The following is a 25923-nucleotide window of genomic DNA, read 5'->3' on the forward strand; positions in this document are numbered from 1 at the left end:
TCTTTCCAACCCTTAAGTACTCATGCTTTACCAAAATCTCTTGAACCTCCACCTGACCATCACCAATCAACCTTACAATCTGTAGAGCATGGGAGAGCAACTAACAAAAGATGAGAGAAAGGTTTGCACAATAAGGGGAAAAAATAGAGGAGAGATAACTAGATGGAGAGGAGGGACTGCCATGGAGTATTAGAGGAGAGAGGAAGATAGTGAAAAGAGAAAAAAAGGGAAAATGAAAGAAAGATTGACAAGAAATGAGAGAAAAAATCATATGAGGCGGGGCTGCTGCCATGGAGGATTGAAGGGGAGAGTAAAGCGAGAAGAAAACGAGAAAAAGATGATAATGAAAATCTATTCTGAAAAATAGGATAAAAGATGAAAAAGAAAATCTGATTGTAAGATGCTACCATAGAGGTTGGGCTGATAAAGCGGTAAAAACAAATATGTTTTCTTTTCCTTTTTGATGTCCTCCAGTTAAATTGAAACAAATTTGAGAATCCACCAAAACCCTTCAATTTGTTAGGAATTGAAAATCTCTAAATTTTAATGATTCACTCCACTATGCTAAATCCAATACATATAATCCAAACAATAAGAATTAGAATTATTTCAATTCCTCATTCCGATCCCCTTCTACCAAATGGCACTCGTGTGGTTCATAGGTCTGTTTTAAGTTCGAAGGTTTTCTTTCCCTTAACAATTATCATGAACTATAAGAATAGTTCATTAAGTGCTAGCAAGTCGTCAAAGTTCTGCTGGAGTCATTGCGCATCTAATAATCCGTAAGGATCAAATTGAAGCATATGAAGGTTTCATAAATAGAATTAGAGTTTCCTTTAAAATATATATATATATATATATATATATATATGTTGGATAATAGTTCAACAAATTGTCCTAATTTCTCATGTAATGAACAGTAACAGTAACACAACCGCCTTTATAAAAGCAACCAAAAAAGGAAGTTGTTATCAATTTGGATTCACCGTTGACTCTAGTGATAGCGTTGTGGACTTGTGACTATTTTTCAATCGGATAATGCACGTAATTGTATCTCACAGGCTTTGTAACCTTTGAAGCATTTACGTTGGTTCGACATGCTTCTTCAGTCACACAGCAATAGCTTCGTGCGAGGCTAAAGGCCAAGACTAGTTATGGGTTAATTTCATTTATCTCCCATTATTTGTCCAATTACAAGTTTGTCACTGTGAATTTATCCAAGTCACACTAACTCCCTCGTAAGTTATGATGGGATTCGTGAGTTTTTGTAATGTTCTCGATTGCTCTTGTATTCTAATTATAGAGCTTTTAGCTAAAATCTATAATCATGCAAAGAACAGCTTTTGTTGATCTAATTATTCGTCATAATCAGTTTTGATAATCAAATTTTTGTAAAATCTAAAGCAACTAGAACAAGACCGACAATGATACTAAAAATGGTGGAAAGTTGGCCTCTTGCTGTGTAACCTAATTGTAGCTGACCAAATTGCAATCTAAGCCTTTAGATAGCCAAATATTTATCACCCCCCCCCCCCAAATATCATTTGAATTAAAAAGTTAAACTAAAATGGAAGACAAGTGCTTGGTACCTAAAAGTGAAAAAAAAAATAGAGTGAAAAAGTTAAGAAAACCCTCTTTAGCCCTCATATTTTCCTTAATGTGCTTTATAGCTCACACTTCAAGTGCTACATCATTCTCCAACCTGTTTTTTCTTTACATCCATCGACTATCCATTAGAACTAGATATAGTACTGACTATTAAACAAGAAGAACTAAGTGAAATTTTGTAGCGGTTAAAAAAAAAAAATCATGAATATAAAGTGCAAATCTTTTGCATAGAAACATTGCATTTGATGGGCATGTAATGCAACCAAGAATTCGGATACCATCAAGTTTTCTACAATAAAAATGTTACCATTCATACCAGCTATACAGTAGTGGTGATTGAGCAAAAGGCCCCATAATTGGGGTTTTTGTTACATTGGCTATAATATATAGGGCGGATGTGAAAAAAAAAATATAGGGTGAAAAAACAATGGCAAGGGAAAAGGTCTAATGATTAATAGTTTCAACAAAACAAGTTAATTTACTTACTTCAATTTAAGTAATAGTTAACAACAATTAACTAATGGGAGGGGATCTTCGAATATGATTAGCTAGTGAAAAGGTTCAATTATCATTAAGACAATATAGAAGGTCTGTTCTATAATTTGGACAATCTTAGGAGAGGTAAATGCGATTAACCCAAACTACAAGAGACCAGTTTTGGGTTTTAAAACATGTCCTTGCCATACAAGGGGCATTTCTAACGTCAACTATGGGCTCCTCGATAAAGGTTTTGGTATTCAAAAGGATTTGAGTCTAATTTGGGGTATACAGGTCTCCCTTAGTTATTGAATCACCTGATAGAAAAATTCAGATTATTTAGTCTCTAAACATACAATTTCAGGATCATCAAGGATTTAACATAAATTGGAAAAGCATAGTAGGGTCTATAATAACTATTTGGTTACTAAACTTTTTTTTTTGTCTAATATTATTTCACTTGCATCAAAAACACGTTTTCTATCTTTTTATAGTCATAACCACCATTTTATCTCATACATATTATATCACAAGAAAATATTTTTTCCAAATAATCTCCCGTTCTCCACTGAACCGATTCATTTATGGATTTCTAATAAGCAAAACCAGCTGCACTTAGAAAAGGAGATAAAATCATCTAATGGGCTTTATGCCATATAATGTAGAAGTGCAAACGAGTCGAGTTTAATCCAATAACTCGCAAGGTTGCTCGGTTAAAATTGGAGTTCAAACTCGTGTTGACTGAGTTTGAGTTTGAGTTCAAGTAGTTTAAACTATTTGATAAGTCGAGCTCGATTTTAATATATGAAAATCGAAAATTCGTCGATCTTAATCGAGTTGCATATATATGTTTTTGTTTGAATTTTTTTATTTATTAGTATGAAATGTTTATTTTGTACCATGTTTAAAATTATATAGATAATATAAATTTATATTTTCTAAACTTGATTAGACTTGATTAAACTCGATTGAACTTAAAATAAAGTCGATTAGGTTTGATAAGTACAAACTCGAACTCGAACTCAAGTAATGCAAAATAAAATTAACCTTAAACTCAACATTCAAGAGTTCGGCGAGATCAAGATCTAAGTCCAAGTTTTTGCTCAAGTAATGCAGTACTCCGGGTAGACTCAATTTGATTATACCCCAACTCCACTGAACCAAAAAAAAATGAATTAAAAACGGAAAAGAGAAGAAATCAAGAAAAAGATTTCACTGTTTTCACCACTAAAAGTGGACAGTAAATCATTTTGAAGTGGGAAACACCGATCGACTTCTTTCACATATGTAACCAGTAAAAAAGAATCCCCGGGTAAAAATCTAAAACTGTACGAACTCCAGTCTTCATTCCTTAGACCAAGTTGACAAATTAAAAAGATAAAAAATTTACTCCCATCATCAAACAATTATAATATTTTAAAATTAGTTTTTGTACCCATTAGATGAGCAATCGATCATGGGCATTTTATAATTCCACCACTTCTACTACTTATGTCCCCCCCAGAATTAAAATTAAAAATTGTTTTATGTCGGTGGAAATTCTTAAAAATTAAAAAGAAAAAAGAAGGGGAAAAAAACCCAAAAACCAATTGGCATACACACTGCTACTACTACACTAAATGAGATCTACACTTTGAATATCCAAATCGAGCTCTTTTCATACTTAGCTAAAAGGCACACTGTTATGCAAAGAACCCTTTTCTTTGTTCCCATTTCACCACCAGAATTTGTGCATATATAGATATAGGTATATATATATATGCACAAAAAGTTATATAAGCAATTCAGGGAAAGAAGAGAATCAAAGGGTTGTCTTGATTTTAGTTTCTTGACCTATTTCAGCAAGGTAAAGAACCCTTTTTTTTTTAATTTTTTGGAAAGTTCAAGGTTTTGCATATGTTGGTATGTATGTGTATATGATTTTGTAAATGAGGTAATTTTGTGAAAACTGTTGAGGGTTTTCGATTGTGGTTTGGTCTCGGTGGTTTTATGTTGGATTCAGGTTGTTGGGGTTTGAATTGGTTTGTTTGTTGACTAAAGGTGGACAAAAGGGGGATTCTATTTTTGGCTTTGTGGAGCTGTTTTAATTGAAGAGGAAGCTGAAAAATTGGAACTTCGGGATCCAGAATGAGGATCTTTAGTCTATCTGAGTTGACTTGCTTGTAAAAGGTGATATGTTTGTGTCCAAGTATAATGGGGTTGATTTGTTTCAATCATGCGCTGAGCTTGTAGGATTTGACTGTGAGCATGTACAGGTTATTATACATTGGGTATTTGCTGTCATGTACGTCTGCATTTGGCGGTTTGTAATTAAATTCTTTTCATTGATTGGTAGTGTCTCAGAGAAAGAAATGTATTGAGTGTCTTTGAGTTGAGCACGTGCGCTTTGTGAAATATATGTTTAATTTTCAAGCATTTCGTGAGATTTCAGGGAAGGTGCTGAGTGTTTTATTGATTTTGACTATTGTTTGTATCATCCCTGCAGTGTATGCTTTGCCTGCTCGAGTCGATAGTAAGAGTATTAGAAGTTTTTCAATGTGTAAATTGTTGTTTATTGTGGAAAGTTTTCAAACGTAATGGTATCTGTGAATACAGTTTATTGAAGGATATCAATCCAAAGATGTTTTGCATATTTGAATTATTTGGGCTTGTCTTCTAGGAAGATTGTAACTGTTGCTAATTTGGTATGTGAAGCCGGATGGAAAATTTATGATCTTAAGGAGGTACACGTTTTTGGCGTTTCTTGAGGCCTTAAGGTGTGCATCTGAGAAGCGAGTTTTGGGATGGGTTGTGAATGTTCCAAACCCAGCTGTTGTTGGACTGCAGAACAATATGGTCCAGGACATGAGGCCCTAAATGCTGGTATTCTAGATTTGCTGATATTTTTTTGATGGTGGTGTTTTTGGTACTAAAAGAGTGAAATTTGAGTTCTTCCATAACTTCGTATTTCCCTTGGCACAGAAAATGAGGAGAAAAGTGAAGTTAGTGATCTGCCCGTTTTTCGTGAATTCACTATTGAACAACTGAAGATAGTCACATCAGGATTTGCTGTAGAGAACATAGTTTCAGAACATGGAGAGAAAGCACCCAATGTTGTTTACAGAGGGAAGCTAGAAAATCAGAGACGGATTGCAGTCAAACGCTTTAACAGATCTGCTTGGCCTGATTCCCGTCAGTTCTTGGTGGGTGGCATTTATTTTAGATATTTGAACCACTTTGTGCTTTCCATCTTTGTGAAAGCAAGAATGACTGTTCATTTATGTTGCCTAATTTGGATTCGTGCTTTTATGTGTATTTCTGGCTCCTCCATGGTTATTGGCTGACATATATGCAACTCATTCTTTGGTTGAAACAATCAGTACTGGATGCTGACGCAGGATGAATCCTTGATCATATGTGGCGGACATTTATTTCTTAGCTTGCTTTCTGTTCTTTTCATTATGTAACAGTTTTAAACTAATTTTCATGCTTGTATTTCATTTCACCTTAGTTTGATTGCGACTATTGCATCTGTACTTTTTCATTCCAATAGTAACATTTTTGTCATGAGAGCTTAAACATTGCTTCTTTTGCAATTAAACTTCAGGAAGAAGCAAGAGCTGTTGGTCAACTCAGGAACCATAGATTAGCAAATCTACTAGGCTGTTGCTATGAAGGTGATGAAAGGTTACTTGTAGCAGAATTTATGCCCAATGAGACACTTGCAAAACATCTTTTCCATTGTAAGTTACTTTTGTATTTATGCATTCTGGATTTGGTATCAGCATTTAGTTGAAAACTCTCGTTGTTGGTCTAAATTGCACTCTTCTATGGGCAATCATATAGCAATCACAATTTTGTACTCACCAACCATTGCAATTGTATAATTTGTACCTTGTCTGGATGCATGCATTCTGATTATTAAAAGCTCTAGATGTTATAGTAAGCAACCATGATCTCTGTACATGTAATGTGGACGGACTTCAATTTTTTTCGTGCTAATATTTTCCTCTCCAAGATGGTATCTGTTTTGCATGTGTTATTGTGCTAAAGACCATTTTTTTTTCTGCTTCCAAAGTTCCTAGACCTAGCCTTAAATGAATGAATCTTTTGACAAGTGGAACAAAATTTTGATGATTTACATTTTGGTTTTGTTTTCATTGCATTTGCTCAATGTGGTGATTTAGAATTTAATAATTACATGTTAGATTGGTTTTTCGCAGCTTTCAATGGTCCTAAAACCTTGTCGTGTCTTTGATTTTTTCACACATCTGATCTACAATTACAATTTGCTTGCGTGCCTATGTCTTTGAAGAAATTCACTCTTAGTTACTTATTTTAATCTTCTTTCTGTAATATCAAGAAAAGTATAATAGTCTTTGTGAAGTTGCATCAAGTTTTTAATCCTTTAGTTGTCTGAGCAAGCTTTGGTTGCTTCTTGACTTAGGGGAAGCGCAACCAATGAAGTGGGCAATGCGGTTAAGGGTGGCTCTGTTTGTAGCACAAGCTTTAGAATATTGTACGAGTAAAGGACGGGCACTTTATCATGACCTCAATGCTTATAGAATAGTCTTTGATGATGTAAGTATATGGTATACTTGCAGCACATTATTATTTTGTCTTGTCCACATTTTAGGAAGCATTTTCTTAATCAGCTAATTGTCATGTTGATTTCCTGGTTCTTAATATATAATTCTGTATTTCAGGATGGTAATCCCCGCTTGTCATGCTTTGGTTTAATGAAGAACAGCAGGGATGGAAAAAGCTACAGCACAAACCTGGCATTTACTCCTCCAGAGTACCTTCGGACTGGTAAAATTTTGATTGCAATTGTCATAAATGGACAAACTTATTTTAGATGGTAAATGAAATGTATATCAACTCAATACCACAGGACTGTTATTGAACATCTCTTCTTGGCCTTCCACTTCGCATTAGAATAAATTATGACTTTTTTTTCCAAAAAATTGCTGGTAGCTAGTGGAATGGTTGGTACTGAATCTTGGTGTGTTCAAACATATTTACTATTAAGCTGGAAACCTGGTCATGGATAATCTTACTTACCTTAGTGAACTCTCTCTTTTTTTTCCCCCTCACAACTGTATTAATGATGGTATTAGGCCTCACAATGTGGCGATGGAAGTTACTCTAAAATTTAGTGAACTTATCAAGATGAAATTTGAAGAAGTGTCAATATCCTCTAGATATGTTAGTGTGACTCTGATATTGCTTTAATGAGAGGTGGAAAAAGCTTTCTGTTGTTAACTTGATTAGGAATGGAGTTTTTTTGCAGCAAGCTTGGTGAATAACATGATTTATAATATCACAAGATTTGACCTTTTTCTGTTCCACAATAGCAACCAGCTTTTGAATAAGATGGGTGATGAAGAATTGTTTAGGATTCTGCAAAACTACTTTATATGTACATATTATAGTATTGCATTTAAATTTTCTGGGCAAAGTTAAAATTTATCTTTTAGCTGCTGATATTACCATATAATTTGGTTGTTAACCAACAGCTGAGTCAAGCAATATCAAATGTTAAGCTCCTGACTATCAGTACTACTTCAGACAGTGGGTTATTGTTATGGCTTGTCCTGCAATGAATTTCACATATCTTATTTCAGCTTGTTAGCTGCAGTCATTAAGAAGCTCTAGAGCTATCATTGTATTACCTTGGATTAGCTTTACCTAGCATGCTAGTTGGATACGGAACTTCTGGACATTATTTTGGTTGTGCTTTTTACTTTGCCTGAGAATTGTCACTTAGTACAGCCTCTTTGAAGTTCTAGATAGGGATTTTTAACAGATAGTGGTTAATTGTTTGGGTGTTAGATTTATCTTAAAAAGATTTATACCTGTTTGGTTAAGAAATAACTGGAAGGGGGCAGTCATCAGGAGGGTCCTGGGGGGGAATGCATGGCGGGGGATGGGGTTATTTTGGTAGGCTGGGAGCAGGGGATGATTTTTTCAAGCTAGGCAGTGACGGGAGAGTACAACTGCCCCTTTGCCATTCCTACTAAAAAGTACCATGTCATCCACAGACAGGTCAATGTGCCCTAAGGATGTTATCCACAAGTTATATGCTTCGCTTTTGATTTGTACGAGTAAATAGATATTGTCTTAACAGAGCCTTATATTTCACATGGAAGATTAAAACTCTGATGCATGGATGTGGGTTTGGTTTTTGATAGTACTAACCAATCTTGTTAATTAGCTTCTCCTCATCAATTATATTTGAAATCATCAACATTTTTTTAATTATGGATGTGTTCAACATTTTCATAGGGAGAATTACTCCGGAAAGTGTGATGTATAGCTTTGGCACACTTCTGCTTGATCTTCTCAGTGGAAAACATATTCCCCCAAGCCATGTAAGCCTTCTTTTGGTCAAGTATTCTCTATATAACAAAATTACGGGAATACTTTCTTTTTCTGCATACTCTCTTCCCCCCCCCTCTCTCACACACTTGCACACACAAACAGAGACACACATGAAGAGAAAAAGTTTTTTGCTTGGTAATGTTTATCTTCCTACCTGTTAGCCTTTTTCTTTTGTTGTTTCTATAGATAAAAGTTCAAGGATGGAGTGACAAATTCTTCAGCTAGTATAAGAATGTAACATTAAATCTCAATATCTTTTCTGGATCTCTTGAAACTGAATAGTGGATAGGCAGTTTCTCTGTGTGAATATTTGCTTTTGTTGACTGGGTAATGTATTAGTTGAGTCATGAGCCCTGTGTAAGCTATTCTTTTATGAACTTCTACTTTCAAATGACCATCCACCTAATGCAACTTACAATTTTGTCAGGCTCTTGATCTGATTAGGGACAGAAATCTTCAAATGCTGACTGATTCTTGCTTGGAAGGTCAATTTTCCAGTGATGATGGAACTGAGCTAGTACGTTTGGCCTCACGATGTCTACAATATGAGCCTCGTGAGCGACCAAATCCAAAGTCATTAGTTGCTTCATTGATTCCTCTGCAGAAGGAGATTGAGGTTTGCTTCCTTTTTTGAGTGGCATGAAAGTAACTGATTCAAGACACGCTTTTCTGCCATGTCTGTGATCGTAAGCATGGATGACATAAAGTTGTTGTATTGTGTCAGAAATGTCAAGTTTAAAAGGTGAATTTGTCTTATGGAGACGTGCAGAGACTTAGTGAACAGTTTTGCTGTAATGCTACAGCTAGCACGTGTTTTGTACTTTGCTTGACTACAATTGATTTGCTGTCCTTGCTCTCAAGCATTTCAAAGATTTTGTGTAACCAGTTTAGGTAGCTGTTGGATGTTGCTTGTCTTGTCACTATAACTTGATTATGTATATTATTTGCAAAAAGAGTCTGTATTATAGCATGACTAGTTGTGATACTTCCATTTGGAAATTTCAGAGAAGATTGTAAACTGACAGTGGATTCTCGAAATCCACAAATGTTCTTGCCTATTTTTGTCTTTGAATAGTCATATACAATTGATGATTAGCATTGATCACCTCATATAGATATAGAAATTGATCATTAGTGAATACTTAGAAGATGAAAATGGAGATTATAAATTCAGTTAGACCATAATACTTGTATCCATATGGTGCCTTATGGTGAAAGAGTGACTTATCAGCCTGCAGAATACAGTATGTTTAACTAGTGGTTCTTATTTTAGTTCGATTATGAACAGTCAAGTGCAATGTTTTGCTCATTTTCATTTTTGAAAGTTCTTGTTTCAATGTACTTGGCGCAGGAAGATAATTTATCATCATCATCTTATTGATTGTCATGACCATGGTTTTTGGTTTCTGTTTTAAGTTTGACTTGATATGCTTTCTGTAAAAAATTTATAGGAAAATGTCTTATAAAAGAATTGATGTTGAGTTTGTAGTAGGGAAGTCGTGAGAAGAAGCAATTGTATTGATGTTTAGAAGTGGCTATGCACAATCATTTCTGCTCTCATACTTAGAAAGTCCTTCCAAGTCAAAATGCTGGAGTTTTGGTGATTGGGTGAAACATAATCTTCTGTCTCACATTTGATGCTACAGTGACATTCTAATAGAAGTTGCTTTCCAGGTTCCTTCACATGTATTGATGGGTATACCACATGGTGGTGAAGCTATGTCACTGTCTCCTCTTGGAGAGGCCTGCCAAAGAATGGATTTGACTGCTATGCATGAGATCCTGGAGAAACTTGGCTACAAGGATGATGAGGGAGCAGCTACAGAGGTTTGTTGCCTATTAGACATTTTCATAAACTTGCGTTGCTTGTTCTTTGAAGATTGCTAGTGGCCTTGCATCGTGTGAAGCACTCCTTTTTTCTTTTATATGCACACATGCTCTAGGAGCCCCTCCATCCTTTTGGAGTAGCTAAGTAGACTATGGACTGACAGCTTGTCATGTATTTTATTTGTGATTTTGTAATAAACTTTTGTTTGTTAACTTTTCTAATATCAAAATCTCTGAGTGCTTCTTATGGTGATTGGATCTTTTATTAGGTAGAGATATTCTGAAGTTTTATTTTTGTGGGAGGGAAAAGATGTATCTTTAATTGAATGGGGGTTGAGTTTCCCTCATAGTTGGGTATTTAGCAAAAAATTGGTTCCAGGCATATTATGTGAACCCTCTCTGGATGCCATAAAATTGTGCTTGTTGAGTGTTTGATCTCTCATATTAGCATTTTCTTGGTAATTTGCCTCATCTTTCTTCTGTGATACTGCATTATGGGCAACATTTTTTTAGGTGGTTCTGCTTATTGAGGACCGAAATTATGGTTACTTCGATTCTTGTGGTTGTTTTGAACAGTAGTAGAGTACAACTTTTGAATAAAATGCGAAAGTTGTCGCTTTGTTCTTTTTATTATATTTAAAGTGTTCTTTTATGCGCCTGAGAAGCATCTCTATTGCTGTGAGACTTGAATTGATTGCGCTCATCACCGTCCTATTCTCGCAATGCAGCTTTCCTTTCAGATGTGGACAAACCAGATGCAGGAAACTTTGAATTCTAAGAAGAAGGGTGATGTTGCTTTTCGCCATAAAGAGTTGAAGGCTGCAATTGAATGCTACACACAGGTTAGATCACTGTAATCCTGTAATAACTATCCAATTTCTCTAAACTGGATTTATTTTGTGAATATAAAAGGAAGTAGTTAAATATGATTCCAAATTTGTTAAATAACAGGCCTGTCCTATTTAGATGGTGTATTTGTTTTATCATCTGAGCTTTCCTAAATGATGAGAACATGCTTATATCCTGGTTTGCATTTTTTTTTTCTGTTGTATCAATTAATCGAATTTTAAAATCATATGGGCATTGGGTGTCCTTACAATTGTTCTAGGATCAGCCCTTAGTTCTGGTACGATCTCCTTTTTTGGGTGTCAAGTTTTCATTTGTCTTTTATTTCTGATCTACTATAGGTATGCTTCTGTCCTGTGTTAATACCTTGTTGCTTTTTTCAGTTTGTTGAGGTGGGGACCATGGTATCGCCAACCGTCTTTGCTCGTCGTAGTCTGTCCTATCTTATGAGTGACATGCCACAAGAGGCTCTGAATGATGCAGTTCAAGCACAAGTGATATCTCCTGTTTGGCACATCGCTTCATACTTGCAAGCTGCTGCTCTTTTTGCTTTGGATAAGGAAAATGAAGCACAAATTGCTCTAAAAGAGGGTTCCGTTCTTGAAGAGAAAAGGAATATGACTTCCTTGAGATAAAAGAGTTAACCAAGCGTTGGCTATCTTCATTTAAAATTGCTCCATTCTGGGAAAAGATACAAGTAAAATACATCTTGGTTTCTGGTGCGGAAAGCTTAGAGGCTCTTCAGTTATTCAACTTCAAGAAAAATCAAGAGCTAAACACTACAAACTCTTATGATTCTCGAGTACATGGTTCGGTGGTGTCGTTGAAACATTCTTTTGGGAACATCAAATAGGTGGTTTGTTTCGGTTAGGTTGGTAGAGTCTTTCTCTGTTGATAGTAGACTAAAGCTTTCCCAATTATACAAGTCTTTGGGGATAAGTTGTTGCAATTGGAAGGAATTATTCTTTCATAAACAGGTCAAGAGGTCGGGATTTTCTCGTTACATGCACAGGCTGGTTGGAGAACATTGCCATGCTGTAATTTATGTACAGTGCTACATGGCTTGTTCATGCTTGAGATTTGGCTGGTTCTTGTTTCTTGTATTTGACTATTTTTCTTGGTACTTTTTGTTGTGAATTTTAAGGGATTTTGATGTCCAACAACATTTGACTCCTTGTAAATTGCGTATGAGTTAGCAGCAAGTTATTACTTTCTTTGCGGCCTCTGGTGTTGGACCATTTAGAACTTGAAATCTTAAACTTCATCCAAACACTTGTGCTTTGAGAAAACTCTGAATACTGGGGCATTTTTGTGGTGAACCAAGGTTACATGCTGAAGGAAGCTGCACCAACCAACGTAGGCTTTTCTGGTGCCTGTCTGCTTCAGCCTGAAACGAGGACCAGACTTGATCTCACCCATCGGTAGTCTAATTTAAAACTTGAAGCTCGAGTATGTCAAACGAAAGTGGAACAATCCAGATTATCTAACTTTTGCGCTCGACTGGGGTGTCAATGCCCCCCCAACACATTAGCGTAATCTGTGAAAAGTTTCCCAGTTTATTCTTGACTCTTGTTGGATTAAGCTTAGCCAAATTATTAAGGTTCCTGAGTCGCATTCACCAAATTCACTTCTGTTTATGGTAAAGATGCAGCATTAGTCAAATTAACGTTCAATTTTTCGCCTGCAAATCTATTCCCAAAATCAAATGTAGCCACAAACTCCAAATCTTGAAAATATTTTCAGGCCCCCAGTTTTGTGAGTCACATCTTGACTTTGCAGCTATTACCCCCAGTCAGATCAGATGGTGACATAACATAACAACTAGATTAAAAAAGAAAAAAAAAACACGCCATATATTCGTATAGAAACATCAATATTTAACACTTTACATACAGTATAAGATCACCAATAGTGATATTATGGTGCAAGACCTTACTCACAATCACCATGGAAAGAACATAAATAAATGCAATAATTTTAATATTCAAGCCCTCTTCAAATCTTAGCTTTCCAGAACCGCCTCTTGATCATCATCATAGTCTTCATCACCAGAGGCTGCAGCATCTTGATACTGCTGATATTCAGAAACCAAATCATTCATGTTACTTTCAGCCTCAGTGAACTCCATTTCATCCATTCCTTCACCAGTGTACCAATGCAAGAAAGCCTTCCTCCTAAACATGACTGTAAACTGCTCGGAAACACGCCTAAACATCTCTTGAATCGATGTTGAATTCCCCATAAATGTCGAAGACATTGCCAACCCTGTTGGTGGAATGTCACAAACACTTGATTTTACATTATTTGGGATCCACTCGACAAAGAATGATGAGTTCTTGTTTTGCACATTGATCATCTGCTCATCAACCTCTTTGGTGCTCATTTTGCCTCGGAACATTGCTGAGGCTGTCAGGTATCTACCGTGGCGTGGATCAGCAGCGCACATCATGTTCTTGGCGTCCCACATTTGTTGCGTGAGCTCCGGAATGGTGAGTGCTCTGTATTGCTGCGATCCTCTTGAAGTTAAGGGTGCAAATCCAACCATGAAGAAGTGTAGGCGTGGGAATGGAATTAAGTTCACCGCTAGCTTTCTCAGATCAGAATTAAGTTGGCCAGGGAAACGAAGGCAACATGTTACTCCACTCATGGTTGTTGAAATCAGGTGGTTCAAATCACCAACTGCGCCAAAACAAGAAAAGGAATCACATATTGAAGTGTGCTCCGTGCTGAAGTGCTGACATATGTAACATGAACATTTAACTACCATTCCTATTCTTGCACATATCATCTCATTAACCTGCCCTAATCATCCGTCCAGATTTAAAGAGTGATTGTTTTGGGAATTAATCTCAAAATGATAAGAGGCCTTGTGTATCTCCAACAATTGACCGCGAAATATAACGTTGCTAGTTGCTACACAATCTCACAATTCGTTTGGCCGGTTGAATTTTTACTACACACAATTAGACAGACCTGCAGGAAATTTAGGAAGCAACTTGAATTATTCAAGAATTAGGATCTAGTATAAAGGAAGTGTTAACAATTCCAATGAATTGTACTTCAAGACGATAGAAGCCTCAACTATTGAGACCCCTGATCCAGTAACTTCTTGACTAGTTTCACTAAGTCGGTTATTCAACTTCCTTGCAGTGCTTAATTAACTTGGCAACTTACAGCTTGGATTTGTGAGCTTGAGTGTTCTGAAACAAATATCGTAGAGTGCTTCATTGTCCAGGACCATGCATTCATCGGCATTCTCAACCAGTTGGTGAACTGAGAGTGTGGCATTGTAGGGCTCAACAACTGTGTCAGAGACCTTTGGAGAAGGGAAGACTGAGAATGTCAGCATCATTCTATCAGGGTACTCTTCCCTGATCTTAGATATCAGCAGAGTCCCCATTCCTGATCCGGTGCCTCCTCCAAGTGAATGGCATATTTGAAATCCTATATTGTTACAGAAATAAGAACATGTAATTAGAATTGAAGCCACATTTGTACCATGACACATTGACTCTGCAAGTACCAAATAACTAAAGAAACAGCAATTTTTACATGAAAACTTAGTCAAAGTATTAGAAAGTCTGAATGGACTAAGCGGGTACGTACTTGTCCACTATACGAGAGTTTTCTGCAGATTCTATGTTGTGAGTGCATAATAATAGCTTTTCACGAAATTGAGATGTTGGAATTTTCACCTTGTAAGCAATCACAGTTCTCTGCTTCCTTTCGAACAACATCAAGAACAGAATCAATCAGCTCAGCTCCTTCAGTATAATGGCCCTTAGCCCAATTGTTTCCGGCACCATTTTGGCCGAAAACAAAGTTGTCAGGCTTGAAAATCTTCCCATATGGTCCAGTCCTCAAACTGTCCATAGTCCCAGGTTCAAGGTCCATGAGGACAGCTCTCGGGACGTACCTGCCACCACTGGCCTCATTGTAGTAAACATTGACCCTCTCGAGCTGAACATGAGAGCTGCCACTGTGGTTTCCTGTGGCATCAATCCCATGTTCATCACAAACGACTTCCCAAAACTTGCCACCAATCTGGTTGCCGCATTGCCCTGCTTGGATATGAAGAATTTCTCTCATTCTCTAAGCAATTTTTTTTTTCCTCTTCTTTTTTGAAGATATATATGAAATATATAGATGGTTTGAAAAAAAAAAAAAAATAAAGTTAGAAGGATGAGAGAAAAGGAGGTGACATGGAAGTGTGAATGAGGGAAGGCTTTTTGTAGTAGGAGTAGGATGGAATTTGATTGAGACATTGATATTTTTCTTCCACCTTACAGTAATGCATAGATCCAATTAATAATTTCATGTGGGTATGTTTCTGCAATTTTTTTTTGTGGAGGCAATGTCAACTTCAACAGGAAATATGAGCTGGAGCAGAATAATACAACCATCATGTGGGGGTACCTTTCTCATCCTATATAAGATTATATTATGGATTGTATCTCCACAAAAGAAATTATGGAGAAAATAAAATAAAATCCATCGTGATTGACACAATGTACCTCAATGTAATAAAATTACATAGAAAATGAATCAATTATAACGAGACATTCTTGATCTTATGACGCGTTACTTGAATCAAGAAATTTCTAATTCTTATCAGATCAATATTTGATCCACCACAGGCTTCCAAGGTTTGTGATTTCAGTTTTGCCTTTGTTATAGAAATTCCGCCTCTTCATTTGGCAATTTCGAGGTGGGAGGGATATGCTATAGTATAGTAACTAGTCTATTAGTCGAACTTAAGGCAATTATTTAGTCGCTTGTCATATGTCATTTCTGTTGCTTAATCAAATTGATCATTGCTTAATGTAAGATCTCATACCCGACCCTACACAATTGAGTTGGTGGTTCGTCTTAGTTTTATTCCCAATTTGATGATTCCTTTGTAAATATGAATTTTGATCATTCAGTGGTGGAAAAGGAGCAAAAAAAAAAAAAAAAAAGGAAGAAGAAGAAGAAGAAAAAAGGGGTAGCAACCAACAATTATTGAAGGTATGAATATGTCTTCATCTATGATGATTGTTTCCAATGCAGATACATGACTGGCAATCTCTCATTCCAACTCCTATCAGCTGTATCATCCAAGGGAGAGTATCCAATGACTGTTTTAAGTCAGAAATCAAAAGGATTTTATGCTTCGATTAGAGTGTCAACTTTTGAGTGGAATATATTACTATATTACATTAAAGCAAATGGAGTTAGGGCACAGTGGTGACTGGTGAGCTAATTAATTAATATTGAGATTAGCTGTCCTTAGACAGGATCTAATACAACATTATTATCCCACCATAATGTTAAGATACTTCAACCACCAGCCATTTACTAATCACCTGTCGCTTCAACTTGCACTGCTGCAAGGAATTATCTTCAAATAGAAAATTCAATCAATGAATTGAGAACCCACGTTAGGCAGCAAACATTTGGTAAATTGGCATATGACAAGTCCATGGTCCACACCAACCTTACATTTTGTTGGTATATATGGAGATGGGGGAAGCTCAATGCACTCTTCCATCGTCCGTAGTCACTGTTTTAGGCTTGTTTCAGATTTTGTCCCTCAAAATGGTAAAAATAAATAATGTATGCCTGTCGACTATTTCTATTTTTGGTTCCGAAGAACACTCCAAACCTTATAAAGGAGAACGGAAATTAGAGAAGGTCTGAGAGTCGAATCAGAAATCTTAACTACTGCTAGGTTGAAGGGAAACTCCAAATCTCACGAAAAAGTGAAAAAATAATGAAAAAAGTTTGAAAGTCGAACTAAAAACTCTTCCATTCACCTAATTAATGTTTTTACCGAATTAGTGTCCCCAACTATGCCGTGTCCGAAGAAAACCGCCAATCAATTTTTTATTTGAACCTGAAATTACTTTGCAAATCTCACGTCCTGCTTTTGACCCAAGATGGATATCAAATGGGCTTGCAATCCCATCCACTCCCCAGTAAGTAATTGATGTTGGTAAAGACGGCTTGTGCAAAGCTGAAGGAAACAATAATGTCTGGTATTAACAAACTACAATTAGCCCCATTCACAAATGGTGGTTGACATAGAAGGGTCCAAGCCCCCACGGGTTTAGCCACATGGTAGCAGCGTTCCCTTGGAACCTTCAGGTCTCGGGTTCGAAACTGCGCTATGGGGACGCCTGTGCACTTATCGTACCTTGGTCGGGTTGGGGCGCCGGGCTCGGATCGCAGGAGATTAGTTGAACCCCGTAAAAATTGACCCGGACACCCTGTGTCGACAAAAAAAAAGACATAGAAGGGTCCAAATTTGGGGGAACCAAATCACATGGCACATTTTGGACGGGCATATGTATGAGCACCCAAAATTGACTGGAAATGAGATGCCAACTAGCGAACCGCCCACGCCATTTTGAGGGCCAACAACCACAAATCGTACCGTAATCCGCGCATTACACCGTTGGTAATCAGTAGTATTATGTACAATCTTTTGATTCTTCTCCTCCTTAAGCTGGAACGGTGAGAATCAAATGCATTTATACATATCAGGGTTGGATAGGTAGCCCCTTAATTAATTATGCTCTGTTTGCATATTTAGAAAGAGAAAATGCGCGACAAAACGACGAAATAGCACACAGCATGGTAGGACCCCAAAAATCAAGCTGAATAATATGCCAAAGCGCTGATATTAGGGCGGTGGCTCGGATGATCATTGATCAGCCAGGACAAAGATGAGGAAATCAGAGGCATCAGCAAGAAATTCGGACTTGCACATCACATTACTAAGCAACAAACAGTCGAATTATGTGGAAAAAAGTTTATTCAGAAGAATACTGTAACACTTCTTGCGGTGTAATGCGTATTTATGATGCAACCACAACCACTTTATTTTTTCGGTGGCATCTCGGTGCAAACCGGAAGGACTTAAACTAAACATTCATTGCTTCAACTCCATTATTCCATCCTCCAAGATGAAAGCGATGTGCATGTTTTGAAGATTACAAAACATGATCTTGCACTAATTTATTTCCTAGTAGAGTACACAGGTGCAAATTTAAGTAACTTCTCATCTCTAAATCTACACAAAAATTCTAATTAGAATCCTTGTAGTGAGCATCAGACAGGTATATAAAGTGCAGAAAGAATAATGGAAGCGACTTCAGTAGAGCAGCTCCTCGAAAACAGGATCTACACTTTGCCCCCACTTCCCATGGTACAACTCCAGGAGCTTCTCTGCAGGTGTTACACCTGCCAAGATTTGAAGGAAAAAAAATGTCATGCATGTGTGTGATAGATACGCGTATTGTCGACGTACTATATGATCCCTTCTCAAGTCTAAACAGTAGAATTCTGTGAGGTGAAATCTACAAGAATAGCTGGATGCAATATGCATCAATCCAGATTAAGAGTCGTGTTTTGACAATAGCACAAATCAAGAACTAATGCACAGCCAGCAGAATTGAATCACTTCAATTTAGATAAACAAGTGAGAGCGCAAACAAAAAATCACCATGGACTGCAAGCAAAGACAAAATAATTTTTTAGTATACATCTATTTACCTGTTTTCACAACTTCAGCAACTTCATTCAAAAATCCTGTTTCCTTGAAGCCTCTCCTCTCTAAACCATCCTGCACATACGAAATTACATTTGAATCAAGAAAATGGGTAGAAAAAATGGCATGAAAATCTGTCACCAACTTCAATGCCTTTCAACTCACCTTAGCCAACTTTACCACGTCTTGTGCCACATGCTTCAGCAGCCCATCCCGGAATGGTGTATTCAAACCACTCTTTGGTACCTACTACATAATTTGGAATCAAAATGATAATTCTACCTTAATACTATACTGCAGGAACAGCTCAAAAACCAATACAATTCGAGTAAAATCTAAACCACATTTTCTTATCCATGCTCCAATCAATATAAGGGGACAACCATGAAAAGCAGGTCAAATGACCTGATACTTTATTCTTTCAAAAAATGAATTATGGACATACTCAAAAAGTTATCTTCTGGGTTCAGCAAGTAAAAAAGCTTTATCTTTTGTATAGTGATATGTCCGTATCCTAATTCCAAATATGTGGATCATTTAGTAGTCCATCTTTGATAAATAAGAATGCTGAAACATCTTGCTTTATGTCCGAGGAATTTAGATGTATAGTGGAAAAAAGCAATATGTTAACTAATTCAAGAGAACTGTAACAGGAAGCTCTACAGGTGCTTCAGAACCCATGAATTTGTAGCTTGCCATAGTTTCGAGTTTCAACTTCCCTCCTCCAATCAGCAGTCTTCTAATTGCTGAGATATTTCCTACTTAAAGCTAGACCCTCGCATGCTTGACAACCTTGGAAGTGGACCAAGAGCACAGGGCAATGAAAAGGAAGCAAATATTAATTTCTCCAAACCATCAACCTTCCTCCTTAATCATCAGTTTTATTCTTGCTGTCAAATGCCTACTTAAAGCTAGATAGTTGTCAGTTAACGGCCATTATTTGCTTTAAGAGCACAGGCCAATGGTAATGAACACATGGAACACATGATGTAGTTGATAGCTTCTGCCCAAAAAATAATATTTTTCATGGTCAAGACAAATTTATTACCTTATTCCTGAGCATTTGTCTTTCTTCTGCCGTCCAATCAGCTGTCATGTCCAGAACACTTTGAAGAGAAATTTCATCATATAGAAGGCCCACCTGGAATACAGATACTTGATAATCTAATGGAACTAATCCCAATATAGAAGGTTTACAACTGAATTCTCCACAAGGAAAGCAGGCTATCAATTTAAGAATGAGAAGAATGTGGAATTCAAGGCAAAAGTATCACATGTTTCTACCACTTCAATTTCTCAGCCAATAATCAAAGAAGACTTTTTTTAAAAAAAATATTTTTTCCAGCAAGGGAGGGGTGGAATTTAAGAAGCAGGGAGGGGGAAGGGGGATTGGAACCCAGGACCTCTAAATCTCGTTAGCCACTAGATCAAGGCCTCCTCGGCTAATCAATGAATATTTGTTATCCCATTCCCTCACAAACCCTAAAAGAAGGGAACACAAAAGGCAAGGGCAAGAGCTTGGCAGACCAAACAATCATCATCCAAAGATTATCTACAGCAAGTGACAAGCAGTAACCTAACTATATATAACCAATGTTACCATTTAAGCCTGTCTCCAAAATTTTTAGGAAAAGAAACTTAAGAAGAACAATCACTTCTGAGAAGACAAGCCTAAGAAGAAGACAAAAACCATTCATTGACCGAACAAATAATTCTTTCAGTTCTATCTTCAAGTAACACTCGTACTGATACTTCCCAATTGAGACAACAAAATGGCATGGATAGCAAATTCTAGAAAGAAGCTCTATACCCAGAATGCAGGCAGCGCACATAGCCTCCTCCAAGGTCCTCCATCAGCACCTCTCATCTCCAAATATCTCTTAAGCCTCACCTAATGAAAATCAGGTTGAGGTCTATTTTCATATATGACCTCACTCAAAAAGCAGCATGGACAAGATACAGAATATTATCATCACATCAATCTCAGCCAAGAACACAGACCTCAGGAAATATTGTTGTGAGATGATTCTCCCAGTCATTCAGGCTCGGATATTCACCAGGAATAGAAGGAAGTTTTCCTGCCATAAAATCCTGCAAATAATTTACATTAAAAGATACCTTTTACATTTACTAAACAAATATTGTTTGATCTGCAATCAGAATTTCAAGTACAGTTAAATACCCGGAATGACATTCCAGCACAGTTGACATACTCCTTTTTCCGATACACAAAATACATTGGCACATCAAGAGCATATTCTACATATTGCTCAAACCTGTAAGAATGCAAATAAAGGGTATTACTGTGGGGATGAATTGATCCATGAAAATCTTTTTAGAAGAGATCAACAATTTGTTATCCCATCTTTCTTCAATGTTCGATGCAAATCAAGAACATCTTTCGAACAAAATAGGTGGGAGCAGAATGAATGAACCTTTAGTTGGAATGTGTGGTCACCTGCCAATCTAATAAAAGCTAAAGGAGAATTCTACATTTTCAAATGTTAATTTTTCTTTTAATTATTCTTTTTAGAGTTCTCTGTTTCTATGCTGTCTTCCAAGTAATATGTGCTCTTAAATGGTTAACAATTTGTGAAAAATCATAAGAGTAAAAAATTGAGGCAATGCATAATCATGTATCAGCCCCCTACTAGTTGATTTGTTTTCCAAATCACCATGCAACATTTTAAGTAGAGAGACATAAGACTGTATTTTTTTCATCCAATTATTTCAGAAAACTTGGAGAACCTACCCAAAAGAGTCATCGAAGACAAAGGGAAGCATGCCTGCACGATTATTATCTGTATCTGTCCAAATTTGGCTGGTCAAGAAAGAATTTTGTGAGATCCTAGTACAGAGTTGCAATTTCACCAAAACAACGAAATATAGATCATTCTATCAGTACCTTCGCATGCTAAGATATCCATTTGGTTTTCCTTCAGTGAACGGTGAATTTGCAAATAAAGCTGTGGCAATCTGTTTCACTGCCCTGTTAGATCTCAGAAAACAACATATGCTTTTTCAATAGATATGAAGAAGAATTCTCACAGGCTGCAGTGCAAGACCAGCTCGGAATTTTCTTATCATGTCAGCTTCAGAACTGAAGTCCAGATTCACCTGCCAAAAGCGGGACAAATATAACTTCCGCTGCACAATTATGACTCTTCACAGACCAGAACCCATGAGAAATGGGAAGAGAGAGATAATCCGTAGCAATTATTATCCATCTACAACATACAGAATTAGTACTGTGAAAAAATAAAATCAAATATTCTCACCTGAACAGTACACGTTCTGAACATCATGTCAAGCCCCAGTGAGCCAACTTTAGGCATGTAATTTCTCATAATTTCATATCTCCCCTGAGCCAGAATACTAGGTAAGCATACCAACAGCAAACTAAAGCTTATGGAGCAAACTAGTAACAGTAACAGTATAATAATGTACTAAATACAAGACTAAAGATGTCACAGACTAAATGAAAATTGGATTTATTTCACTATTACCTTCGGCATTATAGGTATGTCCTTTAATCCCCATTTGGGTTGGAAACCAATTCCTAGAAATCCAATGCCCATCTCCTCTGCAACAGCTTTGACCTGTGCAGTTCATTTCAAAACAAAAATCAAATTATAAACAATTTGTAGACTTTTTTGTTCCATGTATTTTGAGAGAAAAACAGAGAGGTTCAATAAGTAAATTGCCTGGACATTCAAAGTAACGCCTACCAGAAGAATTTCCACACAAAAGAATGAAAAATGCTATGGAAGAAAATTTCCTTTGCCATATGAAAAATAGAAAGTTTTGTTGCAGAAACAGTGTATTTCGATAGGATATTACTAGGAAAATTTTTTGGAATAACACTATAGCACTTTTTTGTCATGTGATATATGTGAAAATAAATAGGTTCTTGGAAGATAAAAAAGTAATTGGAAAATGTCTTTATGATGCAATCACAATTTATTTTTGCAAATAACAACCTATCCAAACACACCCATATTTAGAAGGGCAGTAGAGGAGCTCAAGTAAACCAGTGAAACTATAAAGTTAGTGACCAAGGTCTACAATACGGTAAACATTTTACCTGGAAGAAAATGAAGAGAGTCTCTAGTACTAAAAGTTATGTGTAAAAATGCGTCATGATACTTTTAATTCCACGTAAAGATATATACATACTTGAAAAGAACAGAGGCACAAATAATACATCATCAGCCACCATGCATATATGTGCAACAGAGGGTTATGCACATTTAAACTATTTAATAACTAAAATTCTAGTCTATCAGAACTCAGATTCTTCGTTTCAAAAAGAAAGTAGGACAATCTTTCAACAGGAGGGCGGTGGATTCCATATTTAATTTAATATGTGTAACAATTTTTTTGGACAAACCTGGTAAAGATGTGAATTAACCTCTGCACAAGTTTGATGCAGAGTTTCAAGTGGTGCACCACTTAACTCAAATTGGCCACCAGGCTCCAGTGATATGCTTTGCTTTCCCTGACCAGATACAGAGTAAAAGCTTCTCACAACTATGATAAAAGGGATAAATCTCAAACTTTGTTATCAGAACCCATCAAGATGAACAAGGAGATAAAATCTTAAGGATATTTGAAGTAACTGACTAGCATTGAAAGTAATTAATACATGATGAACACCAGGAAAGAATAATATACCTGTTTCAGACCAATAATGTTCTCGCCCTCCATTATTTTGTCCCAGTCAAATCTCTCAGAAATACTATTAAGCAACTCCGCAATTTGTTCATATTTCATTGGTCGGAGAGTCCCAAACTCAAAACCAAACTTTTCATGTTCAGTGCCGATTCTGTCAAGTCCAAGGAGTTACAAGAAGGTTATCAAATCTACCAACCCCTTGAGTTGATTTAACCCCATAGAAACACACATACACACGCATAAAAAAACTTAAAATAAGTCATGTAATTAATAATTCAATTGTTTCAGTTTGATAGGAGTTCCAAGTGACTACTCACATCATGCCTAAAAGCAGTTCTATTAAATTCCACATAACAAACAAGGATGGGGCATTGTTTAGGCAAAAAAGGGTGCAACTGAAAATCGAAGTACCAATAAAAGCTAGAAGTTGAACCTCCATTTCTCCTTAGGCTTGCATCCGGAAGCCAGGTACCCTACAAGATCTTCCTTTGTCAGTGGCTCTGCAGCAACAACAGCATCCTCTGTAGGAGGGCTTGCAGCAACAATCACCTGGTGTTTCCTTTTACTCTCTCCAGGACCATAACTCCTTCGCTGCTTCGACAAATTTGACGAAGAGAAACGGAAACCAAAACAAACATCCTTAACTTTAGACCCCTCCATGCTGCCGGTTAGGCTATAAACCACACTGTGTCCAGCTTTACATCTTACGATCTCAGGCTGAACGCAGTATGATGGACCAGCCTGGGACATTAGTGCCATTTTTACACCTGAAAAGTCAGAAATGCCAAGTTTTACTAACAGCTTCTCATGCCCAAACCAGCAGTCAGAATTTATAGATCTTAGCATCAATAATTGAACAGCATAACACTAAATTCAAATTATATTCTGTGTGATATACAAGAGGAGAAAGTTTTCTTATTTGACCAGTTAAAACTATTTCACAAAGCCAGCAGGCAAGATAAGCTAAAAACAGAAAAGAAAATGTACACCAATGACAAGTTCAAACATAAGTTCATACACAAAAGAGCTAAAGATTTGAATGCAAAACCTATTTCAACGAAAATCGGCTCATTAATGCATCTTTTCTCTTGTTATGTTAATGGCCTAGTCCAGAATGAGAATTTCAGTGCCGATCTAGACTGCACAGAATCTTTTCTACTATAAGAAAAGGCAATTTATATTTTTCTAGTGGGAAAAGATTTTAAAATGCCTATAAGCAGAAACATCATAGTTTAATACGTACATATCTTAAACCATTAATATCTGCTTGTAAGCTCTCATGCATGTCAAAACTTCACAATGCAAAAGAAATAAAACTCCAGAAGCCGAGTAAGATTCTTAAAGTCAAAACACATTTAAAAAAAAAAAAACAATAAAACCAGCAATACTAGAAACCTGTTGGCTGTTGCTATCCAAGTATAAGTCAAAATACTTCAACACAGTTTAAGCAACTTTGCACGACAAAGTCGACTCATCAAAAGCAAACAATATATTTTAAAAAACCAATTTAGCCAAGGAAAACAACAGATAACTGCCAAACTAACAAAGATTGGTTCTTGCAATCTCATATAAAAAAGAGCTTTAAGTGATTCAAATTATACAACCATCAGGAACTCAAAAATAACACTCCAGAACCCATTCGCATAAAATAAATAAAACAAGAAAAACAAACAATTAGAGCTCTAAAAATTCATTCTTTGACATATACGAGACTAAAGGAAATGCTCCACATTAGCAGAATTCTGCCCTGGGAATCATAGTCATAAACATGCAGACACCAAAAATCTAAAATAATAGCATAACCAGATAAAATCCCCCCATAAACACAAAAGGGTTTTGCACAGCAAGAATAAAAAAAAAAATTGATTCTTGACATGGTACAAGCCAATGGCATGGCCCCAGAAAGGATGACAAATGTAAGGAGAGATGAGATATACCTGAGCCCTTAAATTCTTGGGACAAAATAGAAAATTTCCGGATTCGGGGAAGATAAGTGAGATTTGAGTGAGGGAGGGAACAGAGGCGCTTGGAAATGGCAAAGGGAGAAAGAGATGAGCTGAAAGAAGGGTGGTGACCGGGGTGACGTGCTTGGGATACAAATGGTACAATTTGGGTCTGTTGCTTTATTCAGAGTGTCCCTAATAAAGAAAGGTTCAGGGTGCGTGCACCAGGCCACTTGGCTTGGAGAGTGGCACGGGGAACTAAATACTCCGGCACCGATCCATATATTTTTCAATCTGGTCCCCATAGCTTCTTCGATGTTGACACGTCATCTCATCGTAAAGATCTTAACAGCGACCCCCAAGTATAACCATGGTAACACTGCGGAAGAGTAATCGTTTGACTAAGTGAATCATGGTCACCTCTCATCTCCCACCTCTGAAGACTCCCAATAATACAGCCGCCGGCGGCAGTGGTATGACATCAAAAGTTCGTGCCGCCTCACACATACATACTAACTGCGGTGATTTGGAATTGGAAAATTTATTTAATGGAATCATTATTGTCTGCTCTTACATGCTTGCATACGTAATTTTTTTCTTTCTTGGTCAAAATAAACTTGGCCACTTAATCTCTATAATCATCACATTGCACGT

At 36.7% G+C, this 25923-nt stretch overlaps 3 protein-coding genes across 5 annotated transcripts; 1 reads left to right on the forward strand and 2 right to left on the reverse strand.

Annotated features, from left to right (window-relative positions):
* Positions 1 to 3573: 3573 nt before the first annotated feature.
* On the forward strand, positions 3574 to 12335 carry LOC113703402 (serine/threonine-protein kinase BSK7). 3 transcript variants are annotated; one of them, XM_027224755.2, is made up of 12 exons: positions 3574 to 3931; positions 4126 to 4254; positions 4780 to 4947; positions 5047 to 5267; positions 5672 to 5807; positions 6512 to 6645; positions 6771 to 6876; positions 8353 to 8438; positions 8876 to 9064; positions 10123 to 10275; positions 11004 to 11117; positions 11505 to 12335. In XM_027224755.2, exons 3-12 carry the CDS (start codon positions 4869 to 4871, stop codon positions 11754 to 11756), a joined length of 1470 nt encoding a protein of 489 aa, XP_027080556.1. In that variant the 5' UTR covers positions 3574 to 3931; positions 4126 to 4254; positions 4780 to 4868; the 3' UTR covers positions 11757 to 12335. The 3 variants fall into 3 exon arrangements, with proteins under 3 accessions (XP_027080556.1, XP_027080557.1, XP_027080554.1); XM_027224756.2 differs by lacking the exon at positions 4126 to 4254 and having other exon boundaries at positions 4745 to 4947; XM_027224753.2 differs by lacking the exon at positions 4126 to 4254.
* A 620-nt stretch (positions 12336 to 12955) lies between these two features.
* On the reverse strand, positions 12956 to 15320 carry LOC140013105 (tubulin beta-1 chain). Its single transcript, XM_072062185.1, has 3 exons — positions 14817 to 15320; positions 14296 to 14565; positions 12956 to 13800 (listed from the first exon to the last, which is right to left on the reverse strand). The coding sequence occupies exons 1-3, from the start codon at positions 15208 to 15210 to the stop codon at positions 13124 to 13126; spliced, it is 1341 nt and encodes a 446-aa protein (XP_071918286.1). The 5' UTR covers positions 15211 to 15320; the 3' UTR covers positions 12956 to 13123.
* Positions 15321 to 18017: 2697 nt separating this feature from the next.
* Positions 18018 to 25453, reverse strand: LOC140012921 (glutamate--cysteine ligase, chloroplastic). Its single transcript, XM_072061494.1, has 16 exons — positions 25264 to 25453; positions 23760 to 24093; positions 23327 to 23477; positions 23043 to 23150; positions 22159 to 22251; positions 21931 to 22014; positions 21701 to 21769; positions 21558 to 21628; positions 21405 to 21473; positions 20835 to 20928; positions 20654 to 20743; positions 20463 to 20543; positions 19701 to 19793; positions 18818 to 18898; positions 18658 to 18727; positions 18018 to 18345 (listed from the first exon to the last, which is right to left on the reverse strand). Exons 2-16 carry the CDS (start codon positions 24083 to 24085, stop codon positions 18257 to 18259), a joined length of 1569 nt encoding a protein of 522 aa, XP_071917595.1. The 5' UTR covers positions 24086 to 24093; positions 25264 to 25453; the 3' UTR covers positions 18018 to 18256.
* Between the last annotated feature and the right edge of the window lie 470 nt (positions 25454 to 25923).

This window comes from Coffea arabica, chromosome 8e (genome assembly GCF_036785885.1).
Source record: "Coffea arabica cultivar ET-39 chromosome 8e, Coffea Arabica ET-39 HiFi, whole genome shotgun sequence".
In the NCBI taxonomy this organism is placed as follows: domain Eukaryota; kingdom Viridiplantae; phylum Streptophyta; class Magnoliopsida; order Gentianales; family Rubiaceae; genus Coffea; species Coffea arabica.

Bases quoted from the DNA above. Each gene is read 5' to 3' on its own strand.
- LOC113703402 (XM_027224755.2), top strand. From the start codon at position 4,869: ATGGGTTGTGAATGTTCCAAACCCAGCTGTTGTTGGACTGCAGAACAA. The intron at 5,268-5,671 runs GTGGGTGGCATT...ATTAAACTTCAG, and splicing joins CTGATTCCCGTCAGTTCTTG to GAAGAAGCAAGAGCTGTTGG. The intron at 5,808-6,511 runs GTAAGTTACTTT...TTCTTGACTTAG, and splicing joins TGCAAAACATCTTTTCCATT to GGGAAGCGCAACCAATGAAG.
- LOC140013105 (XM_072062185.1), bottom strand. From the start codon at position 15,210: ATGAGAGAAATTCTTCATATCCAAGCAGGGCAATGCGGCAACCAGATT. The intron at 14,566-14,816 runs GTGAAAATTCCA...GTAACAATATAG, and splicing joins GAACTGTGATTGCTTACAAG to GATTTCAAATATGCCATTCA. The intron at 13,801-14,295 runs GTAAGTTGCCAA...GTTTTGGCGCAG, and splicing joins CAAGCTCACAAATCCAAGCT to TTGGTGATTTGAACCACCTG.
- LOC140012921 (XM_072061494.1), bottom strand. From the start codon at position 24,085: ATGGCACTAATGTCCCAGGCTGGTCCATCATACTGCGTTCAGCCTGAG. The intron at 23,478-23,759 runs GTTCAACTTCTA...TGGACTTGACAG, and splicing joins AAGCCTAAGGAGAAATGGAG to AATCGGCACTGAACATGAAA. The intron at 22,015-22,158 runs GTAATAGTGAAA...ATTCTGGCTCAG, and splicing joins ACATACCTATAATGCCGAAG to GGGAGATATGAAATTATGAG.